At 40.6% G+C, this 20104-nt stretch overlaps 3 protein-coding genes across 4 annotated transcripts; 2 read left to right on the top strand and 1 right to left on the bottom strand.

The window, feature by feature from the left end:
* The first annotated feature begins 591 nt into the window (after positions 1–591).
* On the top strand, positions 592–10623 carry LOC127770411 (uncharacterized). Its single transcript, XM_052296122.1, has 20 exons — positions 592–939; positions 2047–2208; positions 2291–2394; positions 2976–3062; positions 3143–3218; positions 3324–3398; positions 3486–3539; positions 4531–4590; positions 4724–4840; positions 5203–5297; positions 5417–5619; positions 6038–6135; positions 6403–6506; positions 6573–6738; positions 6805–6927; positions 7382–7464; positions 8346–8487; positions 9214–9243; positions 9366–9436; positions 9536–10623. Exons 2-20 carry the CDS (start codon positions 2170–2172, stop codon positions 10137–10139), a joined length of 2331 nt encoding a protein of 776 aa, XP_052152082.1. The 5' UTR covers positions 592–939; positions 2047–2169; the 3' UTR covers positions 10140–10623.
* Positions 10624–10700: 77 nt separating this feature from the next.
* On the bottom strand, positions 10701–11500 carry LOC127770412 (protein NOI4-like). Its single transcript, XM_052296123.1, has 3 exons — positions 11367–11500; positions 11049–11282; positions 10701–10967 (listed from the first exon to the last, which is right to left on the bottom strand). The coding sequence occupies exons 1-3, from the start codon at positions 11376–11378 to the stop codon at positions 10938–10940; spliced, it is 276 nt and encodes a 91-aa protein (XP_052152083.1). The 5' UTR covers positions 11379–11500; the 3' UTR covers positions 10701–10937.
* A 1383-nt stretch (positions 11501–12883) lies between these two features.
* On the top strand, positions 12884–20000 carry LOC127771321 (nucleolin 2). 2 transcript variants are annotated; one of them, XM_052297209.1, is made up of 20 exons: positions 12884–12999; positions 14663–14766; positions 14853–15028; positions 15672–15761; positions 15853–16083; positions 16659–16760; positions 16930–17022; positions 17120–17233; positions 17309–17368; positions 17473–17550; positions 17630–17773; positions 17868–17966; positions 18068–18124; positions 18217–18308; positions 18386–18503; positions 18639–18727; positions 18854–18944; positions 19060–19151; positions 19299–19606; positions 19722–20000. In XM_052297209.1, the coding sequence occupies exons 2-20, from the start codon at positions 14685–14687 to the stop codon at positions 19751–19753; spliced, it is 2148 nt and encodes a 715-aa protein (XP_052153169.1). In that variant the 5' UTR covers positions 12884–12999; positions 14663–14684; the 3' UTR covers positions 19754–20000. The 2 variants fall into 2 exon arrangements, with proteins under 2 accessions (XP_052153169.1, XP_052153170.1); XM_052297210.1 differs by having other exon boundaries at positions 17156–17233.
* Positions 20001–20104: the final 104 nt, after the last annotated feature.

A 20104-nucleotide genomic window follows, 5' to 3' on the forward strand; every position in this document is an offset into this window, starting at 1 on the left:
CTCCCTGTTGGATGTTCACAGTCGAGGGCACGTACAGTACGAGTACGCCTACCGTTGGGTCCCTAAAATTGATGGCCCCAGGCTGGCAGCGCCTTGAGATCCCTGCGTACGCCAAACGGGACGCGTGCCTGTAGCAGCAGCAAATCCTCCTGGATCGAATCTCCCAGTGCCAGCGCGGCGCTGCAGTTTCACTGACACCTGGGCCCCACGTGCACGTGGACCCACAAGCAGCGACCGAGTTAAGCTCCGCTCAGCCAGCCGCCCCCACGACTCCACGAGGTGGATCTTTCAAAAAGTAAACGCACAGACAACGACTCTCTCTTCGATGTTCCACTGTGGGATGGGCCCCACGCATCCTCTGGGCCCACATGGAAGTGAAACAGTGGTATTTTAAACGACCGAGAAAGGCGCACCTAGGAGTGACCGTAGCACAGCCCCCCTCCGCTCAGAAAAAAGCCAGCGCCACCGAGAAATTCAAAACGTTGTCGCTGGCAGGTGGGGCCCACACGGTGTGGACCCCTCAGGGCAGTGAGACGGCCGTATATACCGGCACCTGTGGACGGAGGACTCCACCAGTCCAGCTCCCCATGCCGCATCGAGACGAAGCAATGCTGCAATAGATTATTCTCCCCAAAGTCCCTTTCTCTCTCTCTCCTCTCGCCGTCTCGCGATCGAGCGAGAGCCTTTGCCTTTGCCCTCGCCTTCCTCCCTCCCTCGTCTCGCTCTCGCCCTCCTCCTCCTCATCTCATCTCGCGATTGGTGAAATTCTAGGGTTGTGCGGATTTGCTCCCCCGGGCCAACCGGATCCAGGTCGACGAGCGCGCGCGCGCGAGGGGTCTTCAAAAGCTTCTCTTCGGATCGCGTTCGCGTGAGCGCCAGCTATACACTCACTCCGCCGCCGCCGCTGCGAACGACTTGGGGCTTCGCCGTTGGCTACTGGTGAGGAATCGCGCTCCTTACTCGAGCTATCAAACCGCCGCGGCGACTGCTTGCTGTTGGATCACCCGTTCCACTTTGTGCTTGGTGTAGTTTAGCCGAGCGCTTGATTTCGATGCGTCGTAGGAAGGAGGAGCAGGTGTGCGTAACTGGAAGCTATAATGGCGAAATGACACTGTTTGTGTTTGTGCACTTACTATTTTTATTTTTATTTTTATTTTATTTGTGTGCTTGGGTGGGTGGGGGCGGCTGTGATGCTGTTGTGTCAGTTATCGCTTTAGCTGTTTCGCTTTGGGAGATTGGTGCTTGCGGTGCTGGAAGCTCGTAGGATTGCTTTGGCGTATTTAAGCTTTTGGAGGTGGGGGACTGAGGAGTGAGGAGTCGGGATGGGTGTATCAATATATATATTTGCGCCGATGTGCTTTTGCTATTGTTTTCCGTAGTTAATGCGATCGGTTCCGGATTACGTAGTATGTTGCCTTTTGCCTTTTCGCGTTGAGGAGGAGTAGTTGGGTGGTTTTGGGAGATGGTGTTGGCTTGATGTGTTCCACCGTACAGTTCTTTTCCTGCTTCATTTGTGTCTCTCGACGCAGTAATCTAGGAATTCGGAACTGACATATTCGGGTGATGCTTACTAATGTACATGCTGGTTACCACGACTTCTCGGGTGAGTATATGGTGGGATTTGTGTTTATTGTTGTTATGCTGAAAACGTGGTGGTTGTGAAATTGGGTTGTACAGGATGGACTCTGTTCAAGGAATTTGATTTGGGGTAGGATTTGGGGGTGTGTTTTCAACTTTGGTTCTTGTTTGAATTTCTGAAGGTTTTCCGTTTGTTTTGTTAGCTCTTGTAGTGTAATCGCATTGTTATCTTATGGAAGAGAGACATGCGTGTGGAAGCTAGAAAGGGTTGATATGATTAACATGCAGCAATCTTGTTTCTCTTCAGGTCTATATACCAAAAGATAGGCGTATAGTTTCTATAACTTCACTATAGTGCTAATGCTTATAATGGACAACAGCGTGTAGTTCATTATGATTGATCATAGCTGTATTTTCTTCATCAATTTAAAATGTGGTTCTGTTTTTTCTCACAATCAGCTATTGCAGGGTCTAGTCTGAAGTCTGAACATAAATGATGAATCTTCTCAGAATATGGAAGTTTGAGCTCTAAATCCACTTGGTTTGTGAGGTGTTAAGAGCACTGGACAGTGATAGTTGTTACTGTGCAAAATGTTTTGGCACGTACCTGGAATCTCTGCTGCATCACCGGTGAGTGCTTACACTTTTAGTGACCATGTGTTGTGTAAGGTATACTTGTTTGATTCAGTGGTCATCTTGCTATTTCTTTCAGGTGGATACTATTTTAGACAAGGAAAATTTCAAGTTGGAGGACCTTCTTGATGAGGATGAAATAATCCAGGAGTGCAAAGCACTAAACACCCGCCTAATCAATTTGTACTATTTCTCTTTTAGAGTACTGTTTCTCTGTAGTTGTTTTCTTGTACAATTTCTATTCTGGGACACAGTTTTTCCGTTGCATTTTTTTTCCTTCCTTGAGTTGTGATTGATCTTAGAGCGTATGCTGATATTGTTCACCAAATGGATATGTGTGACTATCTATGTTATCTATATGTACTACCAAATGTCTGCTCTGTGAATGCTGTTCATGCCTAAGATAGTAGCATATTACAGGTAAGTATATAGGAGGGAGATCCTCACTAAGCTTGGGTTAAAGTGGAGTACTGTATGATAAGTCATCGAACCTTATTTCAACCAGCCACATGAATGTTTCCTGGCATGTTTATTATCACATTTTCTTTACATTTTTCTTACCGCAATTCTTTTTAATCTGGTGTACGACTTGTGAATAAAGGAGAGGTTATGAATGTGTGGCCAAGTGTACATACAAGAGGAATGGGCGCACATCCACAATATAGCTTTGCTAGTTGAACCACACATAAATTTAATATCCTTTAATTATATGGCACCGGAAGATGATTTGATAATGTGCTATTCATTTATTCTGGTCATTGCAGTCTGCGGGACAAAGTTCAAGTGGAGCAATTACTCCACTACATTGTCGAAGAGGCACCTGAAGATGCTGAAAAGAAGAGGATATTTCGGTATACATGGCTTATGGTTGAATAAAAAAACACTTAATGCAATCCCCACATGTGGAATTCTCACGAATTTTTGTGTGCAGATTTCCTTTTGTAGCTTGTGAAATATTTACATGTGAAGTGGATGTCATAATGAAGACATTAGTGGAGAATGAAGATGTATGTTTCATTTTAGTTTTCTTATGTTAGCTTGATACAATATTATTCTCCTATCATGGTGTACAATTATCTTGTATGACTAATGAAGCCATGCTATCTGTGCAGCTCATGGACTTGCTTTTCTCCTACTTAAAACCTGACCGACCTCATGGGACACTGTTGGCTGGTTACTTTTGTAAGGTACTTTTATGCAACCATTCACGTCTGCAAATTTTTGGTCTCAGCCTGGCTGATTAAATGGTCATTATATACTGCTACCTTTTGCAGGTCGTGATTTGCTTGATGCTGAGGAAGACTCTCCCATTCGTCAATTATGTGCAGGTTTGTGTAGTTCTGCTGTCAGTTGTCAGCTCTTCCTTTGCTCTTTTGTTCGCTCACTGTTCTCCCAAGTTAGCCTTGCCTTCATCTGTCTTTCTTATGCATTTGTATTTACTGTGAAACAGTGGTTTCTGTAGTAAGCAATTTGTGCAACAGCTATTACAGCTAACGCCATTTTGTGAAGCAATGTTTGTTCAGCTGATGTCACTTTTGGGAGAGGTGAATCTAATCCATTTAGGATATAAATTGTTTTAGGACTTAGTGACGTGCTATAAATAATCTAGAGTAATTCATTTTCAGTATAGGGTTTGGAGGATAGTTGTGAGGCTACATAGGGGATGCAACTATATTGACGCAAAGAATCCACTGAAGCGTAGACATGGAAACTCATCTTAAAGCAAGGATGAGCAATTTGGCACATGAGTGGATTAAAGGTGTGATATATGTTTAGCATTAGATTCTTCTAACGAGCAAGGATATTGTTCAAAAGGTCTAAGAAGGACGTGGGCGTGTGGTAGAGCAACAATGCCTTGTATCTCCAAGGCTGTGCTGAAAGAATTTGCAGTTGGTCTTTGCCAAAACTTCTCATGCTGTGATTGTTTCGTTGCCATTAGCCCATTATTTACGTTCTTTCTATAAGATCCACATCCACCTATTGTTTGATGTTGTGCACGGGTGTTAAGATATCAAATCTACATCTGGGGCTGCAACACAAATAGGTGTAGAGTATTAAAGTTGGAATCATCAAAATGACAGTTGGTCATAGAGTAGAATTAAAAACCTGTGACAGTGAACATGCACTTGTAGTTGAGTTTCTCATTTGTCTTAGCTTTACACATGTTGAACATCTGAAACTCATTTTTCCACATCTCTTGTAACCATTCATATTATGTTTAAAGGTTGTACTGTGGAGAGGTGAATCCATACATTGGTGTTCTGTGCATAAATATTACTTACGGATTTGATTTTTATGTGTTGCTTATTCCTGCTGCAGGGCCATCCTGAAATAGTTAGCCAACTTGTTGACCTTATTGGTATAACTTCTATAATGGAGGTTAGCTTTCTAAAGACAAATTTAAATGCAAAAAAAAAAAAAATCATCTGTAGCTTTGGAAAGTCATGGTAACAAATAACATCACTGATTAATCGGCTTAAACAGTTTGATAGCTTGTTGGTTTGTAATGCAGGTGTTGATCCGCTTGATCGGTGCTGATGAAACTATGTATTCTGGTTATGTTGACTCAATGCAATGGTTGGATGACATAAAGGTCCTTGAGATGATTGTTGACAAGTTCAGTTCATCTGTAAGAACTAAAGATTACTTTTAGCATCTCGTCTCACTTTGTCAATCTTCTGCTTGTCTTGTTTATTGTTGCTCCAAACTATTTTAACAATAGGACCGCTGCTTGTTACTTCGTTAATTTCTGGTCAGCATGCATGCTTCCAGTTTGAACGGAAAAATAAGTTAAAACTTCCCTTGGAATTTAAATGATCAAGTACTGTCCTCAAGTACTAACTGGTTACATTCCATTCTTTTGAAGATGGCACAATTTTTATCATATTCAAATGCAGGAAGTGTTGGCTATTTATATGCTGTTAATATATAATAGAAATTTGTGGGTAATGCTTTTTTTTATTAACATACTCTTTATAACTTCTGTTGAAGGATTCTCCTGAGGTTCATGCAAACGCTGCTGAAATCCTTTGTGCGATAACTAGATATGCCCCACCAGCGCTTGCTACAAAAATATCCAGTGCAAGGTGCTTTTCCATCTGCCCATATTGCTGAAATTTTTAAGATGTGTAAAGTCTCTGGGCTTTGTGATAGCAATTTGATATTCAAAACAATTCTGTGTATTCTTTTTACTTCATGGTTGCAGTTTTGTGGCGAGACTATTTCACCATGCTTTTGAAGATTCAAGGCCTAAATCGGTGTTGGTCCACTCATTGTCAGTGTGCATATCTTTGTTGGATCCTAAGAGACTTGTATTAGCTTCTTACCAAGTTTTCCGTAGTCAACTAAGCCATGCAACATTGGTCACTGCAAGTCCAGAGACAGTTGGTGGCATGCTGGATAGCCTAGGTTAGTGGTTCCTTAAGCTGTTATGTCCATATATCTTTTCGTTTGGTGAGTCACTGTGGCTATGGTCCTTTAAAATATACATCCTTTATTGTCATTTTACATTATTTGCTGTCCACAATTAAGTCCAGCTCTTGTTGTGGATTGCTTTTATTAATTCAGAACCTTTACCTGAGTATTATTCAGGAAAGCTTTGTATCTTCATAAAATGGTGTAGCCAATGATAAGACACATATAAAACTTCTGAATACCTCTTTTGAGTAACATGTATACATTCTTCTACTATCATTTAAGCATCCTACATTCAACTATTTCTTTTAGTTCTTATGATTATAAAGTGCAAGTAACACATAAAGATGTATACTCCAACCTCCAAGGCTAATGCACTGAAAGATCTTAATTTCTACCAATGATGTTTAAGGTGATTTGTTGAAGCTGCTGGATGTTTCATCTGCTGAAAATGTTCTGCCAACGACATATGGAGTCTTACAACCTCCTCTAGGAAAGCACCGCTTGAAGGTATGAGTGCTTAATTATATGCAGGTCTGTCGAGCCACAAAGTGCATAGATTACATGGCATAACAGCGATTTGTGTCTATTTGTGTTTGCCAGCATTTTACATCGCTGTTGCACAATTATACACTTTTTTGTCTGCGAAGACCTTGAATATAAATATACTTATCCATACCATTGGTGCCAGATGTCTATTTGACCTTTGATTTCTGTTGTTTAGGTAATTGCTTTACATTTTTCATTGTTATTCTTGATGTTTATTTTTTTTTTCAGATTGTAGAGTTCATCTCCGTCCTGCTCTCAATTGGAAGTGAAGCTGCTGAAATTCGATTGATCCATCTAGGAGCAATCAAGCGTGTCATAGATCTATTTTTTCAGTAAGTTAAATTGCAATGTTGTTTCTCATAAGTTTGTCAAGGAGCTGACATATAATTAATCATTAGGTACCCTTTTAACAACTTTTTGCACCACCATGTGGAGAGCATCATCAGTTCTTGTTTAGATAGTAAGCAGGATCAGCTGATCTGTCATGTTCTTGATGAGTGTAAGCTTGTTACAAGAATTTTGGAAGCTGAGAAGAACTCTGCTCTATCAATAGATTTAACTAAGGTACTAAATTAATATCCCACTCTTTAGTTATTAAACAATTATATTTACTTGCAATTCCCCTTTCAGCACACGGTTCCTTTGGAGGGGAGATTTACACCAAGGATCGGACTTGTTGGTCATATGACACGCATATCTAACAAACTCATTCAGCTGGCTAAGACCAACAGCATAATTCAATCACATTTGCAGGTCTGTATTCGATTATGCATAGGGAAACCTTCGTATTGTTTACATCCCCGACATGTTAGTGGTTTTATTAATGGTCCCTTGCTAATTATCTGATGGATCCCTAGACAAGTGGTCGACATGAATGGTTCTTGCATACAGAATATCTGACGGTTTGCATTAAACTTGGGTTAACCCATTAGTGTTCTGAATGATACTTCCCTTATAATACAGGAAATTAAAGTTAAACATGATCCAAGGTGACATGTCTTAACCACACTGTCTGTTGAACATAATGATTACGTGAAATATCCAATACAACAATCATTATGTTTATTACGGGCCTCGTAGCTTCTTAAATATTTATTGGTTTGTTTTTCTATACAAGCTCATTCTTGCAAATTTGATTGTGTGATATGCTTTTGAAAATTCTAGTGGCAGCATTCTTTGTTTGACTCACTTGATTTGGTTCTTTCAGCAAAATTCTGGGTGGGCTGAGTGGCATGCTGGAACCCTAACTAGGCGTAACGCAGTAGAAAATGTTTACCAGTGGGCTTGTGGGTAAGTACCATGTTTAATTCTTCTATGTTAATCATTTGCAATCTGTATGTATAATTTTCAACGAATAATACCATATTTTTTCTGTTTGAATTCTTCTTTATTTCTGCCTGTTGTCTCCTTACGAACCACTTTGACTGTGCTGTGCTGAAGGTAAAAGATAAAAACCACATAATTCTAAGAATATGGCTGCACGTGTGGTCCACTGTGTCAGTGCTGCCCTGATCTCTAAGAGTGTATTAGGCATTGATAGATTTCTTGGCAGTTGCCACTCCATTTTCTCAGAGAAGATATGGTCAATAATGTTTTATTTTGGAATAATTAGGTAATTCATTTTGATAGTAGCACAAACAACTATTAGTCTATTACCACCATATGCCATTAGAAGAGAGATGATTTAATTTCCATTGAGCTTGAGCTCCAACTTTGTCTATTTTAGCTCCATGTATATACTATGGTCAACCCCTGAAAATTTTAGTTTTACAAATGGACAGATGACTGTTTTTGTGATGAATTTGCACAGTATAATAGTTCATCAGATGGTAAGTTCAAGCTGAATGTGGCAGTTTTACTCATTACTTCCTCCGTTTCATATTATAAGACTTTCTAGCATTGCCCACATTCATGAATGTGGGCAATGCTAGAAAGTCTTATAATATGAAACGGAGGGAGTAATTATTATGGAGAAACAGATAGGTTATGTTTCCAGTGCCAATTCATTAATAATTTAGGATCAGAATATATGTCATGCATGTTCATATAAGTTATTGGGGTTTACTCCAGACTTCATATCCTGCGCACAACTTAGCTTGCTTTCTACATGCCTTTGACATCTTCTGGGGAAAAAGGATCTGCTAAATACTGTATCATTTATCTGGTCATAGCCGGCCAACAACACTGCAGGATCGAGGTAGGGACAGTGATGAAGAAGACTTTCGAGATAGGGACTACGATGTTGCTGCGCTTGCTAGCAATTTGAGTCAGGCATCTAAATATGGTATTTACAGTTATGAAGATATTGATGAGGTCAGCAGTTGAACAAAATTCATTCTATTAAGATATACTTCCTCCGTTTCACAATGTAAGTCATTCTAGCATTTCCCACATTCATATTGATGTTAATGAATCTAAATAGATATATATGTCTAGATTCATTAATATCAATATGAATGTGGGAAATGCTAGAATGACTTACATTGCGAAACGGAGGGAGTAGTTAATAACTACTCCCTCCGTTAAACTTCACTTCTAGTCTCTACCATTAGTCCCAAAATAACTTCATTTCTATCCTCTTACAGTTTTACCTACCCTCGGTTCAAAAATCGATGAGCTTTATTCTTCAATAAGCCTTACCAACTCCTTACCTAACCATCCACCCACCAATACTACCTTTTCTATCTCTACCTTGTTTTGCACACCCAAAACTAAAAATGAAGTTATTTTGGGATGGAGGGAGTATGTTTGCATTATTAGTCTTGGATTGATTCTGTATTGTTTTTAGTTTGATCTGCAAAGTTGTATTCTCTAATATGGGCCCACTAGTGTACATTGAAGATTCACTCAAGAGATTCTGAGTCCTAAGAATTCCACCTGAAATGCTGGATTTATGTTTTTTTGGGAGGCTAATTTTCTAACTATCCAATTGTGGACCTAAGAAGTGTATTTTAGTTTGTCTTTTAGATGCAACTATGAAAGAAATTTACACATGCATATATATTTGACGAGTTACTCTTTGGTGGGTGATATATGCAGGATCAAGTACCACATGAGCGAGATGATGAGGTATGTTCACCTTTTTTGCTTAGGTTTGGGCATCCTTACATGCTATATATCAAGTTGACAAGATTGCATTTCCTGATTCATACAATGTGAGTGCATGCTCTAATTTTTACTTACTTCCATAGGACGTATATTTTGACGATGAATCTGCTGAAGTGGTTATTTCCTCTCTTCGTCTTGGTGATGAACATGACAGGTATTTTCTAGTCTATGCTCTTTGTATTGTATGTGCTCTTTCGTAAGTTCATTTAAATGCTCGCAATAAGGATTGGCTGATGAATAATATGCCTTGCAGCAACTCCTTGTTTACAAATTCCAATTGGTTTGCATTTGATGAGGATAAAGCACTGAACGGCGAGGTCAACCCAGAAGCTTCCCCATCCCCAAATTCAGAGATATCTTCTCCAAATGTTGATGATGAGAATGATGAAGTCATTCTTACTGAGGTTACAGATGGCAGAAAGGGTTCAGAGTCACTTTTAGCAGTCGACTTGAATGAAGAATCTAGTCACACAGGCTTGACAAATGTCTCCATTGATAAATTGGAAGATGACATCAGACCACCAACTCCAGATGTAAAAGAAAGCCCACCTGAATTTGTGGAATGGAGGGAGGAAGAAGCAGAACCTGCTGACGTACCTGAGAACGACACAGCAGTTCCAAATGGCGAGGTTGGTAGTTTGGATCAGATGGATGGAATTGAGGATGTCATGTCTGGCACAACTGAATTAAGAGTTGAAAAGGAAATTGAAGTTTTGTCTGGAACCTCGGTACCTGAGAGCACAATAGGAGAACTATTACCAGGTTCAACGGAAATTAGTACAACCAGGCACCCTGAACCTGTTGATGATAGGAATCCTATGGAGCCCCCTATGGGTGAACAAAAAGCAGAAAGCTGATGAAAAATCAGGCGAAATAGAAACAGACTTGTGGGAAAAGGTGGATGTCATAATGATGATTATGGATGTGCAGGATGCATGGGGAACTAGTCAAACCATTCATTCATGTATAATAGAACTGCTGATGTATTGATCTTCTGCCCCTGCATGCATCATACAACTGCTGACCATGCAGCATTCTCTCATGGAGCTGCTTAAGTTTTCATATCTTCGCCAATATGCTGGCAACATTCGAATGCGGAATGCTGAAAATAGCCAGCTCTCATTCTTAAACGCGTAGTGTGATCTGCAGTCTGCTCGTGTCACCGTGGTAAATACTAGTAACTGATTGGTGATCTGTGGTTTCGATGCTTTAGTTTCTGTAGTTGGTGCTGTTAGCACAACAATTTTGACTCGGATTCAAGCCGATGAATGTTATCATATTATTCATGATTTATTTTGTAAACAACTAAGAACATCAATATTATTTTCCCATGTACTTCATGTGTTTTTCATGTTATCGATTTGATAATTTGTACGAATTCGATTCTCGGCATTAACATATCGACGTGAAGAAATGGCTAGACGGAATCTGCAATCAGTTTGGTTTCTGCCCCCTTCTCGATACAAATGAGCAATGTATTCATATGAAACATGGTCAAATAAACGTGAAGAGATCGAACACCACGATCACAGAAACCCCCCCCCCCCCCCCCTCTCCTATTTTGCTCTTGCTCCCATCAGGAATACTTCTGGTGCGGCAATTGTGAATAATTGCGATCCGCCTCATCCGAAAAAACAGCAGCAGAAGCCAGAAAATCAACACCCGGCGCAGAATGCCCACTTCTTCTGCAAAGAAACCAACCAGCAAAAGTCATTTCAAACAAGAAAAGATCAAAACGCAGCCCAACGTGGTCGATCGCTGCGTACCTTGACGCGCTTGGGCGGCGTGTGTTGCTGGTAGCTCTCGGCGGGCTTGAATTCGGGTCTGTAGCCGCCGTCGTCGGTGCTCCGGAAGGCCGGCGGTATCCCCACCCTGGCGTTCCCGGGGCCGGTCGTCTTCTTGTCGTCGCGAGCCTTCTGGAATATCACCGTGAAGCCCTCCGCCGACGCCGGATTCTTCACGTCCCACTCCCCAAACTTGGGCAGCGCCCGGCCCTTGTCCTGCAAATGGAAAAAAAGATCTCCGATTACGACGCAAACGAAATTTGAAGAGCGAGTCGGTGAGAGGACGAGAGGATCACGCACCATCGTCGTCATGGTGGCCGAGAGACGAGAATGACGCCCGGCCGGCCGCCGGGGACGACGCGAGGGAGGAGGGAGAAAAGGGCCTTTAACCAGCAGAAGAAGTGGAGGTAAAAAATAGACGGGAGAGGGGGGGGGGGGGGGGGGGGGGGAGGAGGTCGCCCTTGCTTTATACTGCGGAGAGGCGCCTCACAAAGTCACAAACCGCGGTCCCGACATGTCCGCCCGCGCGCGGGAACGACGACGACGACGAAGCCATTCTTCCTCGCTACGTCACGTCACCCGTTTGATCGATCGCTTGTGGATTTTTTTTTACATTTGAGCCCTTTTTGAAAACTTATTTTATAATTAAATTCTTAAATAAACTTATTATGTTAACACTGAGGTTCAATATCTCACCCTCATTCTCCTATAGAAAGTAAGGGCTTATTTGGTTTAGTACCCTACCAATATGTTGTTAGTGCTAAACTCTAGACAAGTTTCGGCACTATCAATAGCTTGGTAGGGTATAATTGTAAATGAGTGTCTTTAAATTTATGCCAATGAGAGCCAAATTTTAAATTGTGGTGAAGAATATTCAAAATTTGTGCCAAATTGAGTATAGACATTACCAAACATTTGGCTTCAAACCAAATCATCACATTTACTATTTAAACTACCAAAAAATTGGTATGATAATATTTTGGTATCAAACCAAAAAGCCCCTAAGTCACAGATGTAAAACTAAGCCAATGTCATTGGCGCCAAAGACACTAGCATAAACGACCTATTTGAAGATTTTTTTACATTTTAATCCTTTTTATTTTTTTACAAATAGGTCCTCAACACCGATTCTCTTAACAGTAGTGACTTAGCTTCTGCGGAAAGGGAGGGTGTCGGTGCCAATATCATTAGGACAGTGACATGAACCTCAATGTCGGGGTCACTGACACCGAGAGAAGGGTTCGTTTCTTTAATAAATTTTTCAAGAGTCTATTTGTAAAATACTACCTCCGTCCCATTTTAAGTGCGGTTATAGATTTCCATCTCCAACGCTTGACCGTCCGTTTTATTTGTCAACAAGAATGGCAGATGGGGCCCATATGTCAGTGGGTTCCACAATTTTTTCTCGTGTGAATGACAAATGAGTCCCACATATTTTTTTAAAAAATTCCAATGTCACATAAGCGCCACGCCAAACACCACATGAGACGAACACCAGGTCAACAACGTCACGTCAGTGAAACCGTTCTCTAAAACCGTCGAGCGAGTCAAATTGCACCAGTTTCAATAGTTCGGGAGTCAGGATATCCGATATTGTGGATTAGGGATACAAATCATATCCACTCACTTACTAAGGGACTCAAAGTGAACTTATTCCCCGATGAAACCTACATGAGGAGGTCCAGCCCGGTCTGGCCCGGCCCAAGCTACAGCCCACAGACACTGGTGGCCCCGTGGCCTGGCGGCGGGCAGGGACAACCCTAGCAGCAGGTGCCGCCATATAAAAGGATCGCCCGTGCGGTCTCGCCTCCCCCATTACCTCCCCGCCCGCGCACCTCGAGCCCCCAGGTCCGCCTCGCCTCTCCGTCGCTTGCCGCCGCCCGCAGTGGTCGCCGGCCTCGCGGGGCTTCGCCGGTGTCGCTTCCTCGTTTGGGTAAGTCGCTCCTCACTCCCGCGTGACTCTACTTCGGTGAATTTTTGGTGTGGGGTTGCGCCGGGGGGGGGGGGGGGGGTTGGTAAGGCTAGGGTTTAGGGTTTATGGGAATAAGGAGTGGAATGTTTTCGGATGGTAGCCTGTTGGGTATGTAACTCGGAGCGTAGGTGTTCTTGATTTCTAGCTGGTGGATGGAGTTCAAAGCTATTTTGTTTTCCTGAACAAAGGGATGGTTTGTTTTAACCGACCGCTTCCTGCTTATGTTGGTCTGCTGGTAGAATCCATGGTGGTATGTGAATATGCTTGTCCAAGACTACCAGCAGTTTATTCATTGCTTTGGAAGGGAACTTTTTTATTTATTTGCATACGATGATTGTTGTTCGAGTAGTAGCATATACACTTAGCACGAGCTGCCTCTATCTTTCATCTTTACCAGTTTACCAAGTCGCACATTCGCTCGACTCTAACCATAGTATTATACAGTGTTGAAGTTTGTAGTTTTTGGCGTAAAAATTTGAGTATAAATAACCGTCTTCTTTCAATGCAACTTGAGCCGTGCCTTCTCACCATCTCTACTGTTGGATGACCGTCATATCTGAACTTTAGAAATATACATATTAACAATACGGGTGACGGTGGTGTTCTAGTGTATCAATTGGGTGGTTTACATGACTTTTTAAACCAATATAAAATTCAAATATATATTTGAGCCGTTACATATGGTAAACTCATTGTTATCCCCTTTCCACTTGTACTTCATGTAAAGCTATCAACATTTTCCTTTTTATTGTAGTACTTATTCGAAAACCTTTTCAAATTATTATACTTATGTAAGTTCTTATAATATAAGCCATGCAAGTTCTAAAAATACCAATTTCTCAACTCTCATCCATATCTAAATAAGCCACAGATCCATTTATAAATAAGTTTTACCATTTTGCAACAGTGATGTCAAATTAAGGGCTTGTGCAAAATGATTTTATAGAAAGGTCAAATTGTAAGATTAAACTGGCATCTACCCTCACGCCTCTTGCTGTTGCTCATGATCATCTCCCCGTCACTCGTTGCTCCTGTCTTGGCTCTGGAGGCCTCAGGAACATTTGCAAGCACTTCCTTTCTTATATGTACCTCTATCCAACGGTAAATCCTGTTTTACTGTTAGCATCCAATGGTTAATATTATTTGAAAGATGTGGCACATCCATGTTACATCATTGGATTCACTTTTCCATAGTTAAGATGGGGTGCACTGCTGGTGGTATACATTTATGCTTCGTATATTTGTGATGCGTTAATCTGTAGTTGGTCTTGAGAATCTAGGCTTTGGATTTTCCAACGAGGGTCTTTTTGTTTGATCAGATTTTGATCTGGCCTACAGCTTGAATTTTTGTTCCTTCCAAGATTGGGTGTCTGGTCTTTTCTTTGCCATGAGGAACCCGTTTATTTACCAACGAATTAGTTACACTAATCCTTATTTGTCTAAACCTGCTCTTTGCAACTAATATTACTACAGCATCAATCTTATTCTAAAAACAAATAGGGTTCATCTAAATTATGATCTTCAATCCTACATTACCACTTGTGTTCTTATTGTTATAGTGGTGTTAATGATATATTATATTATTGTGATTTGTTTTGCTAAACAGCATCATCTGCTTTTGTAGAATTAATTAAGCAATACTTAATATGGGCAAGTCAAGCAAGAAATCTGCTGTTGAAGTTGCACCTACCTCTGTCTCAGTCTCAGAGGGGAAATCTGGGAAGAAGGGTAACATTTGTATACTCTTGCCTCTCATGTCTTATTGTTTATTGCAGTTGTTCAGTTCTATCTAAAATATTTTTTATAACAAGCAGGAAAGAGAAATGCAGAAGATGAGATTGAGAAAGCTGTGAGTGCCAAGAAACAAAAGACTGTACCTGAGAAGGTTGTGCCCTCAAAGGAGGAAGCCAAAAAAGTGAAGAAGCAGCCCCCACCGAAGAAGGTTGAGAGCAGCAGTTCTGAGGAGGATTCTTCAGAATCTGAAGAGGAGGTAACTAGTTCAATCTTCCTCAATGTAGCTTGCTGATATTCTCTTAATCTGACTTCTGTTTAGAGTCTTAAAGTTCAATATAGGTATTGTATATCAGATGATTGATTGCTTTGCTTACTATTATAAGATTCATGGTATTTGTGACCTTGAATGCTCAGGATTAAAATTGGCTGATATTTTCTCCGACCACCTGTTTTATCTCAGTAGCTTGCACTATATCTCAGTATTTCTCCTATATTTATACAACTTTTATATTTTACTATTTACTATCTCGTTTGACTTTCTTCTTGAATGCCTTGGGCTAAAGTGTTATTACAAATGTTTGCTTTGAGGAACTAATGAATTTTTTGGAGGAACTAATGAATCAGTAGAAGTAGCAGAAATTGTATTATTATCTATATGCTGTCAAGCTGTAATTTTGACCTCTGAGATTGAATAGTTTGAACATTGGTTAAACAGTAGAGGTTTCCTCTTTTGCCTCAGTCTCATATGAAAATAGGTCATTTCATATTGAAGATGCATGTTTTCTTTCGTTAACTGTTTATTTTGTGTAGTTTCGTGTGTTCCAAATTATAATGAACATGGAGGTTTTTTTTCTTTGCACTACTTTCTTCCTATTAATTATTTTCAAAATTCTTTGCAGGTAAAGGCCCAACCAAAGAAGACTGTCCAACCGAAGATGGCTGCACAACCTGCTAAAGAGGAGTCAAGTGATGATAGCTCCTCAGATGATGTATGCTTTTTTTATCTGTTTTTTGCGAGTGGGTTTTGTTTACTTTCGTTGCTAAGAAGCTTATGGTTTACTTTTTATTTTTCTAATCCAGGAGCCTGCGAAAAAACCTGTTGCTCATCCAAATAAGGCTGCACTTTCTACCAACAGTAGCAGCAGTGATGATAGCAGTGATGAGAGTTCATCAGATGATGAACCTGTGAAAAAGCCTGCTGCCCCTTTGAAGAAGCCAGTTGCACTTGCTACCAATGGATCAAAAAAGGTTGAGTCAGACAGCAGCAGCTCTGATAGCAGCTCTGATGAGGAGTCTGATGAGGATGATAAAGTGAGTATTTGTTTCCCATTTTAACTTGGAAGGACAGTATTCATTGTTTCTTTCTCTTCATTCATCATTGGCCAAACCTATTGTGCTGTACCATCTCTATTTTGCTATCATGAATATGATTTGTAAAATTTGAGATTTTATTACTACCAGCTATATTAATTTCTTGTTTGATCTATTCTTTGTCTATGTGCATATCATCTGCATATGCATTATTGTAAGATTTAATATCCCCTGATTTTTAATGCTCTTGGTTCTGAAGCTTTACATCTTACACCAACAGTTCAGCGGAGCTCATAAAGTTATATGTTCTGTTTCAGTATTTTGTGAATTTCGTATCATCAATTATATCGGTCATATGATACATTATTATGCTAAATATATGAAGGACAGTATGTATAAAAGGCAGTTCGATGTGCTTGAATTTCTACCAAATCTTTGAATTGAACACATCTGTTTGGTTGACTTGAAGCGTTGCAATTTCTACACTGTTCTTCTGTTTCTCTTCTTGGTTCTTGTTCGAGAAAATCTTTTTGTCTCATTACACTAACAAGCTTGTTGCATATCCTTGATTTCAGAAAACTGCTGCTCCAGTGAAGAAACCTTCAGTTGCTGCTATACAAAAGAAGACCCAGGAGTCTGACAGTTCTGATAGTGACTCTGATTCTGAATCAGATGAGGTAAGCGACCATACAATTTGTGTTGCACTGCTATGTAAGATTCCAAGTGCTCGGGTGGCACACAGCTATTGCTTCCCTTCTCCTGATATTATGACTTAATATTTGGAGTGTTGATAGAAGATGTTTACATAAACTATGTTTCTTGATCTGACTAGAGCAATATCTACAGGATGTGCCGACTAAAGCACCAGCAGTAGCCAAGAAAAAAGAAGAATCCAGTGAAAGCTCTGATTCTGAAAGTGATTCAGACTCTGATGATGAGGTGGGCACCTTAATACTGTTATACTGATGTTGACAGAGGCTTTGTTATCCATAGATATTTTTTTTTGTATGCAATTACATTGCCTGTGAATTTCCAGGATAACACTACTAAAACAATTATTCCTGCTGCCAAGGCTGCTGCTGTTAAAAAGGAAGAAGAATCCAGTGATAGCTCAGACAGTGACTCTGAATCTGAGTCTGATTCTGATGAAGTACGTGTGCCAGCACTTGTTACTTTTGATTACTAATTGTTGTGCAATATTAAAATCTTACCCAATGTCTTGCAGCCAGCAAAACCTACTATTCCTGCAAAAAGGCCACTGACAAAAGACACAAAGAAGGGACAAGTATGCTTTCTTTTTCTGAAGTTTGTTTCCAAGTACGAGTAAAATTGTCTCGTGCTATTTTTCCTGTGATAATCTTGGCCTCTTGGGGGTACACCTCTTTGCAGTCCAAGGATGAATCTGAAGATAGTTCTGATGAGAGTTCTGAGGAAAGTGATGATGAACCTCCGCAAAAGAAGATTAAGGTACTTATTTTTCTTTTTGTTTTGCACATTTTAATGTTTTTTTATTCATGATTACATTTGCTATCTCTTCGGACTCCAGGATTCTACAACTTCTGGTACTACCAAGCCTTCCCCTAAGGCTACCAAGAAAGAAATCAGCAGTGATGACGAAAGTGATGAAGATGACAGTTCTGATGAAAGCTCTGATGAGGATGTTAAGCAAAAACAAACTCAAGCTAAGAAGGTGGTCTGCAGACTTAAGACGCCTAGGTTTTTCTCATTTATGTATGTGGTTACTCTTTAACTCTATGTTAACTTGTTGTTGTCTGAAATTGTAGCAAGCACCAGTTGCACAAGAGAGTAGCAGCTCCGATGAATCTTCTGAAGAAGATAGTGACATGGAAAGTGATGAACCAGCAAAAACTCCCCAAAAGAAGGTACTGTATATTGTAGAATTCGTGCATATGATTTCTTTGGACATCACATTGTTCTTCAACTATAGCAGTTTTATGTTAGTAAAAGCTTCTTTATCCTTCAGGAAACTGCTGTGTCTGTTGGTTCGAATAAGTCTGCGACAAAACTGGGACAAGAGGAAGTATGTTTCCACTCTTGATACTGTTATTCTGCAATGTTATCTTTTATGTTTGATGTTTGTTGGACAATCAGTTTTAACCTCATTAATTGCAGCCAAAAACGCCTGCCAGCAACCAAAATCAAGCTACCGGGTCAAAGACTCTTTTTGTTGGAAATTTACCATACAATGTGGAGCAAGAACAAGTGTAAGTTTGTGAAATGTGTTAATAATTCCTTCTGTCTCAAAGCTATGTCTGCTAATTTCATTGTTCACTTCCTGTAGGAAGCAATTTTTCCAGGAGGCAGGTGAAGTTGTTGATATTCGTTTCAGTACCTTTGAAGATGGGAACTTCAGGGGCTTTGGACATGTTGAATTTGCCACAGCGGAAGCTGCTAAGAAGGTCAACATCCTCATCAATATTTTTTGGTGACTTATTCAGTATATATTATATTGGTTCCATGGACATGAAGAAAGCAGTTTATTGCCACCAAGTTTAGCCAATCAAACTTATTAGCCATCAATTGTTTTATTTCAGGCACTTGAACTTGCTGGTCATGACCTGATGGGACGGCCGGTCAGGCTTGACCTGGCTCGTGAGAGAGGCGCGTATACTCCTGGCAGCGGGTAATTCCTTATCTTGTGTTGTGTGCATCAGAAAAGAAAAAAAGAATTCAAATATGCTTTGGAAAAGATCGTTGTTTGTCTTTCGCAATGCAAATGGGGCCATGATAGTTTTGTATAATTGCTCAGGAGGGACAATAGTTCTTTCAAGAAGCCTGCTCAAAGCTCAGGAAACACTATATTTATTAAAGGCTTTGATACTTCTCTTGACATACACCAGGTAAGTTCCATTTTATCCTCACGTTGCTGTATTAGTAATTTTTACTGATTGTGTTGTCTACTTTTCTTTTTCTGAACATGCACTATATGTTTCATCTGCTTATTTTCTTTACTAGATCCGGAATTCGCTTGAAGAACATTTTGGCTCATGTGGAGAGATTACACGGGTTTCAATTCCAAAGGATTATGAAACCGGTGCAAGCAAAGGGTCAGTTGCCTCTGTTACGTTTATTTAACACATCACACTTTGTTAATGCCCTTTGTGGAACACAGTATTCTCTTCGTTTTTGACCCCTGCACTTGGTGTAGCCCTATCTATTATCGTCACTGACATGTGGCTTGCTTCCTGATGCAGGATGGCGTACATGGATTTTGCGGACAACGGTTCCTTGTCGAAAGCATACGAACTGAATGGATCTGACCTCGGTGGATACAGCTTGTATGTTGATGAAGCGAGGCCTAGGCCCGATAACAACAGAGAGGGTGGCTTCAGCGGTGGAAGAGACTTTAACAGCAGTGGGAGAGGAGGAAGACGTGGTGGACGTGGTGATGGTAGCCGTGGGCGCGGTGACCGTGGACGTGGTAGAGGCTTTGGTAGGGGTGACAGGGGCCGTGGTGGACGGGGTACACCGTTCAAGCAGAGTGCTGGTACACCCAGTGCAGGTAAAGCTGCCATACACCAAATTGCTATTTACCCAGCTTTTCTACTTGCTGCTTGGACTTGATGTAGGATAAGTGGAGCTGTCATAATTAATACTATTTGCTTTCTTATCTGCAGGAAAGAAGACAACATTCGGTGATGACGACTAGACGAACAATTTGAGCCGATTTTGTTCTAGTACTGTAGTAATCTCCATCTCCATCCTCCCCTATATGCGATTCTAGCGAGCCTTGAATTGGCTACCTCCGGACTTTTACATTCTAGCCGTGTTATGTACTTTGTTGGCAGTTGGAACCGTATTGGTAAATTTGCCCGACAGATTTGGCAATTTTGGAACCTCTCGACTTACGTAATCATCATTCTTATCATAATATAGTGCTTTGTGGCTTAATGGCACTGTTATCTGCTTCCGAAAGTTGAAGTTCCGCAATGATGGATTTTTGAATGCTTCGTAATTTTGTCTTCTCGCTCGTCATCATGCTGTAATTGTACACTCACCT

This window comes from Oryza glaberrima, chromosome 4 (assembly GCF_000147395.1).
Source record: "Oryza glaberrima chromosome 4, OglaRS2, whole genome shotgun sequence".
In the NCBI taxonomy this organism is placed as follows: Eukaryota; Viridiplantae; Streptophyta; class Magnoliopsida; order Poales; family Poaceae; genus Oryza; species Oryza glaberrima.

Bases quoted from the DNA above. Each gene is read 5' to 3' on its own strand.
- LOC127770411 (XM_052296122.1), top strand. From the start codon at position 2,170: ATGTTTTGGCACGTACCTGGAATCTCTGCTGCATCACCG. The intron at 2,395-2,975 runs GTACTATTTCTC...TGGTCATTGCAG, and splicing joins AACACCCGCCTAATCAATTT to TCTGCGGGACAAAGTTCAAG. The intron at 9,244-9,365 runs GTATGTTCACCT...TTACTTCCATAG, and splicing joins CACATGAGCGAGATGATGAG to GACGTATATTTTGACGATGA.
- LOC127770412 (XM_052296123.1), bottom strand. The intron at 10,968-11,048 runs GTACGCAGCGAT...GTTTCTTTGCAG, and splicing joins CGCCGCCCAAGCGCGTCAAG to AAGAAGTGGGCATTCTGCGC.
- LOC127771321 (XM_052297209.1), top strand. From the start codon at position 14,685: ATGGGCAAGTCAAGCAAGAAATCTGCTGTTGAAGTTGCACCTACCTCT. The intron at 18,728-18,853 runs GTAATTCCTTAT...ATAATTGCTCAG, and splicing joins GCGTATACTCCTGGCAGCGG to GAGGGACAATAGTTCTTTCA. The intron at 19,152-19,298 runs GTCAGTTGCCTC...TTCCTGATGCAG, and splicing joins GAAACCGGTGCAAGCAAAGG to GATGGCGTACATGGATTTTG.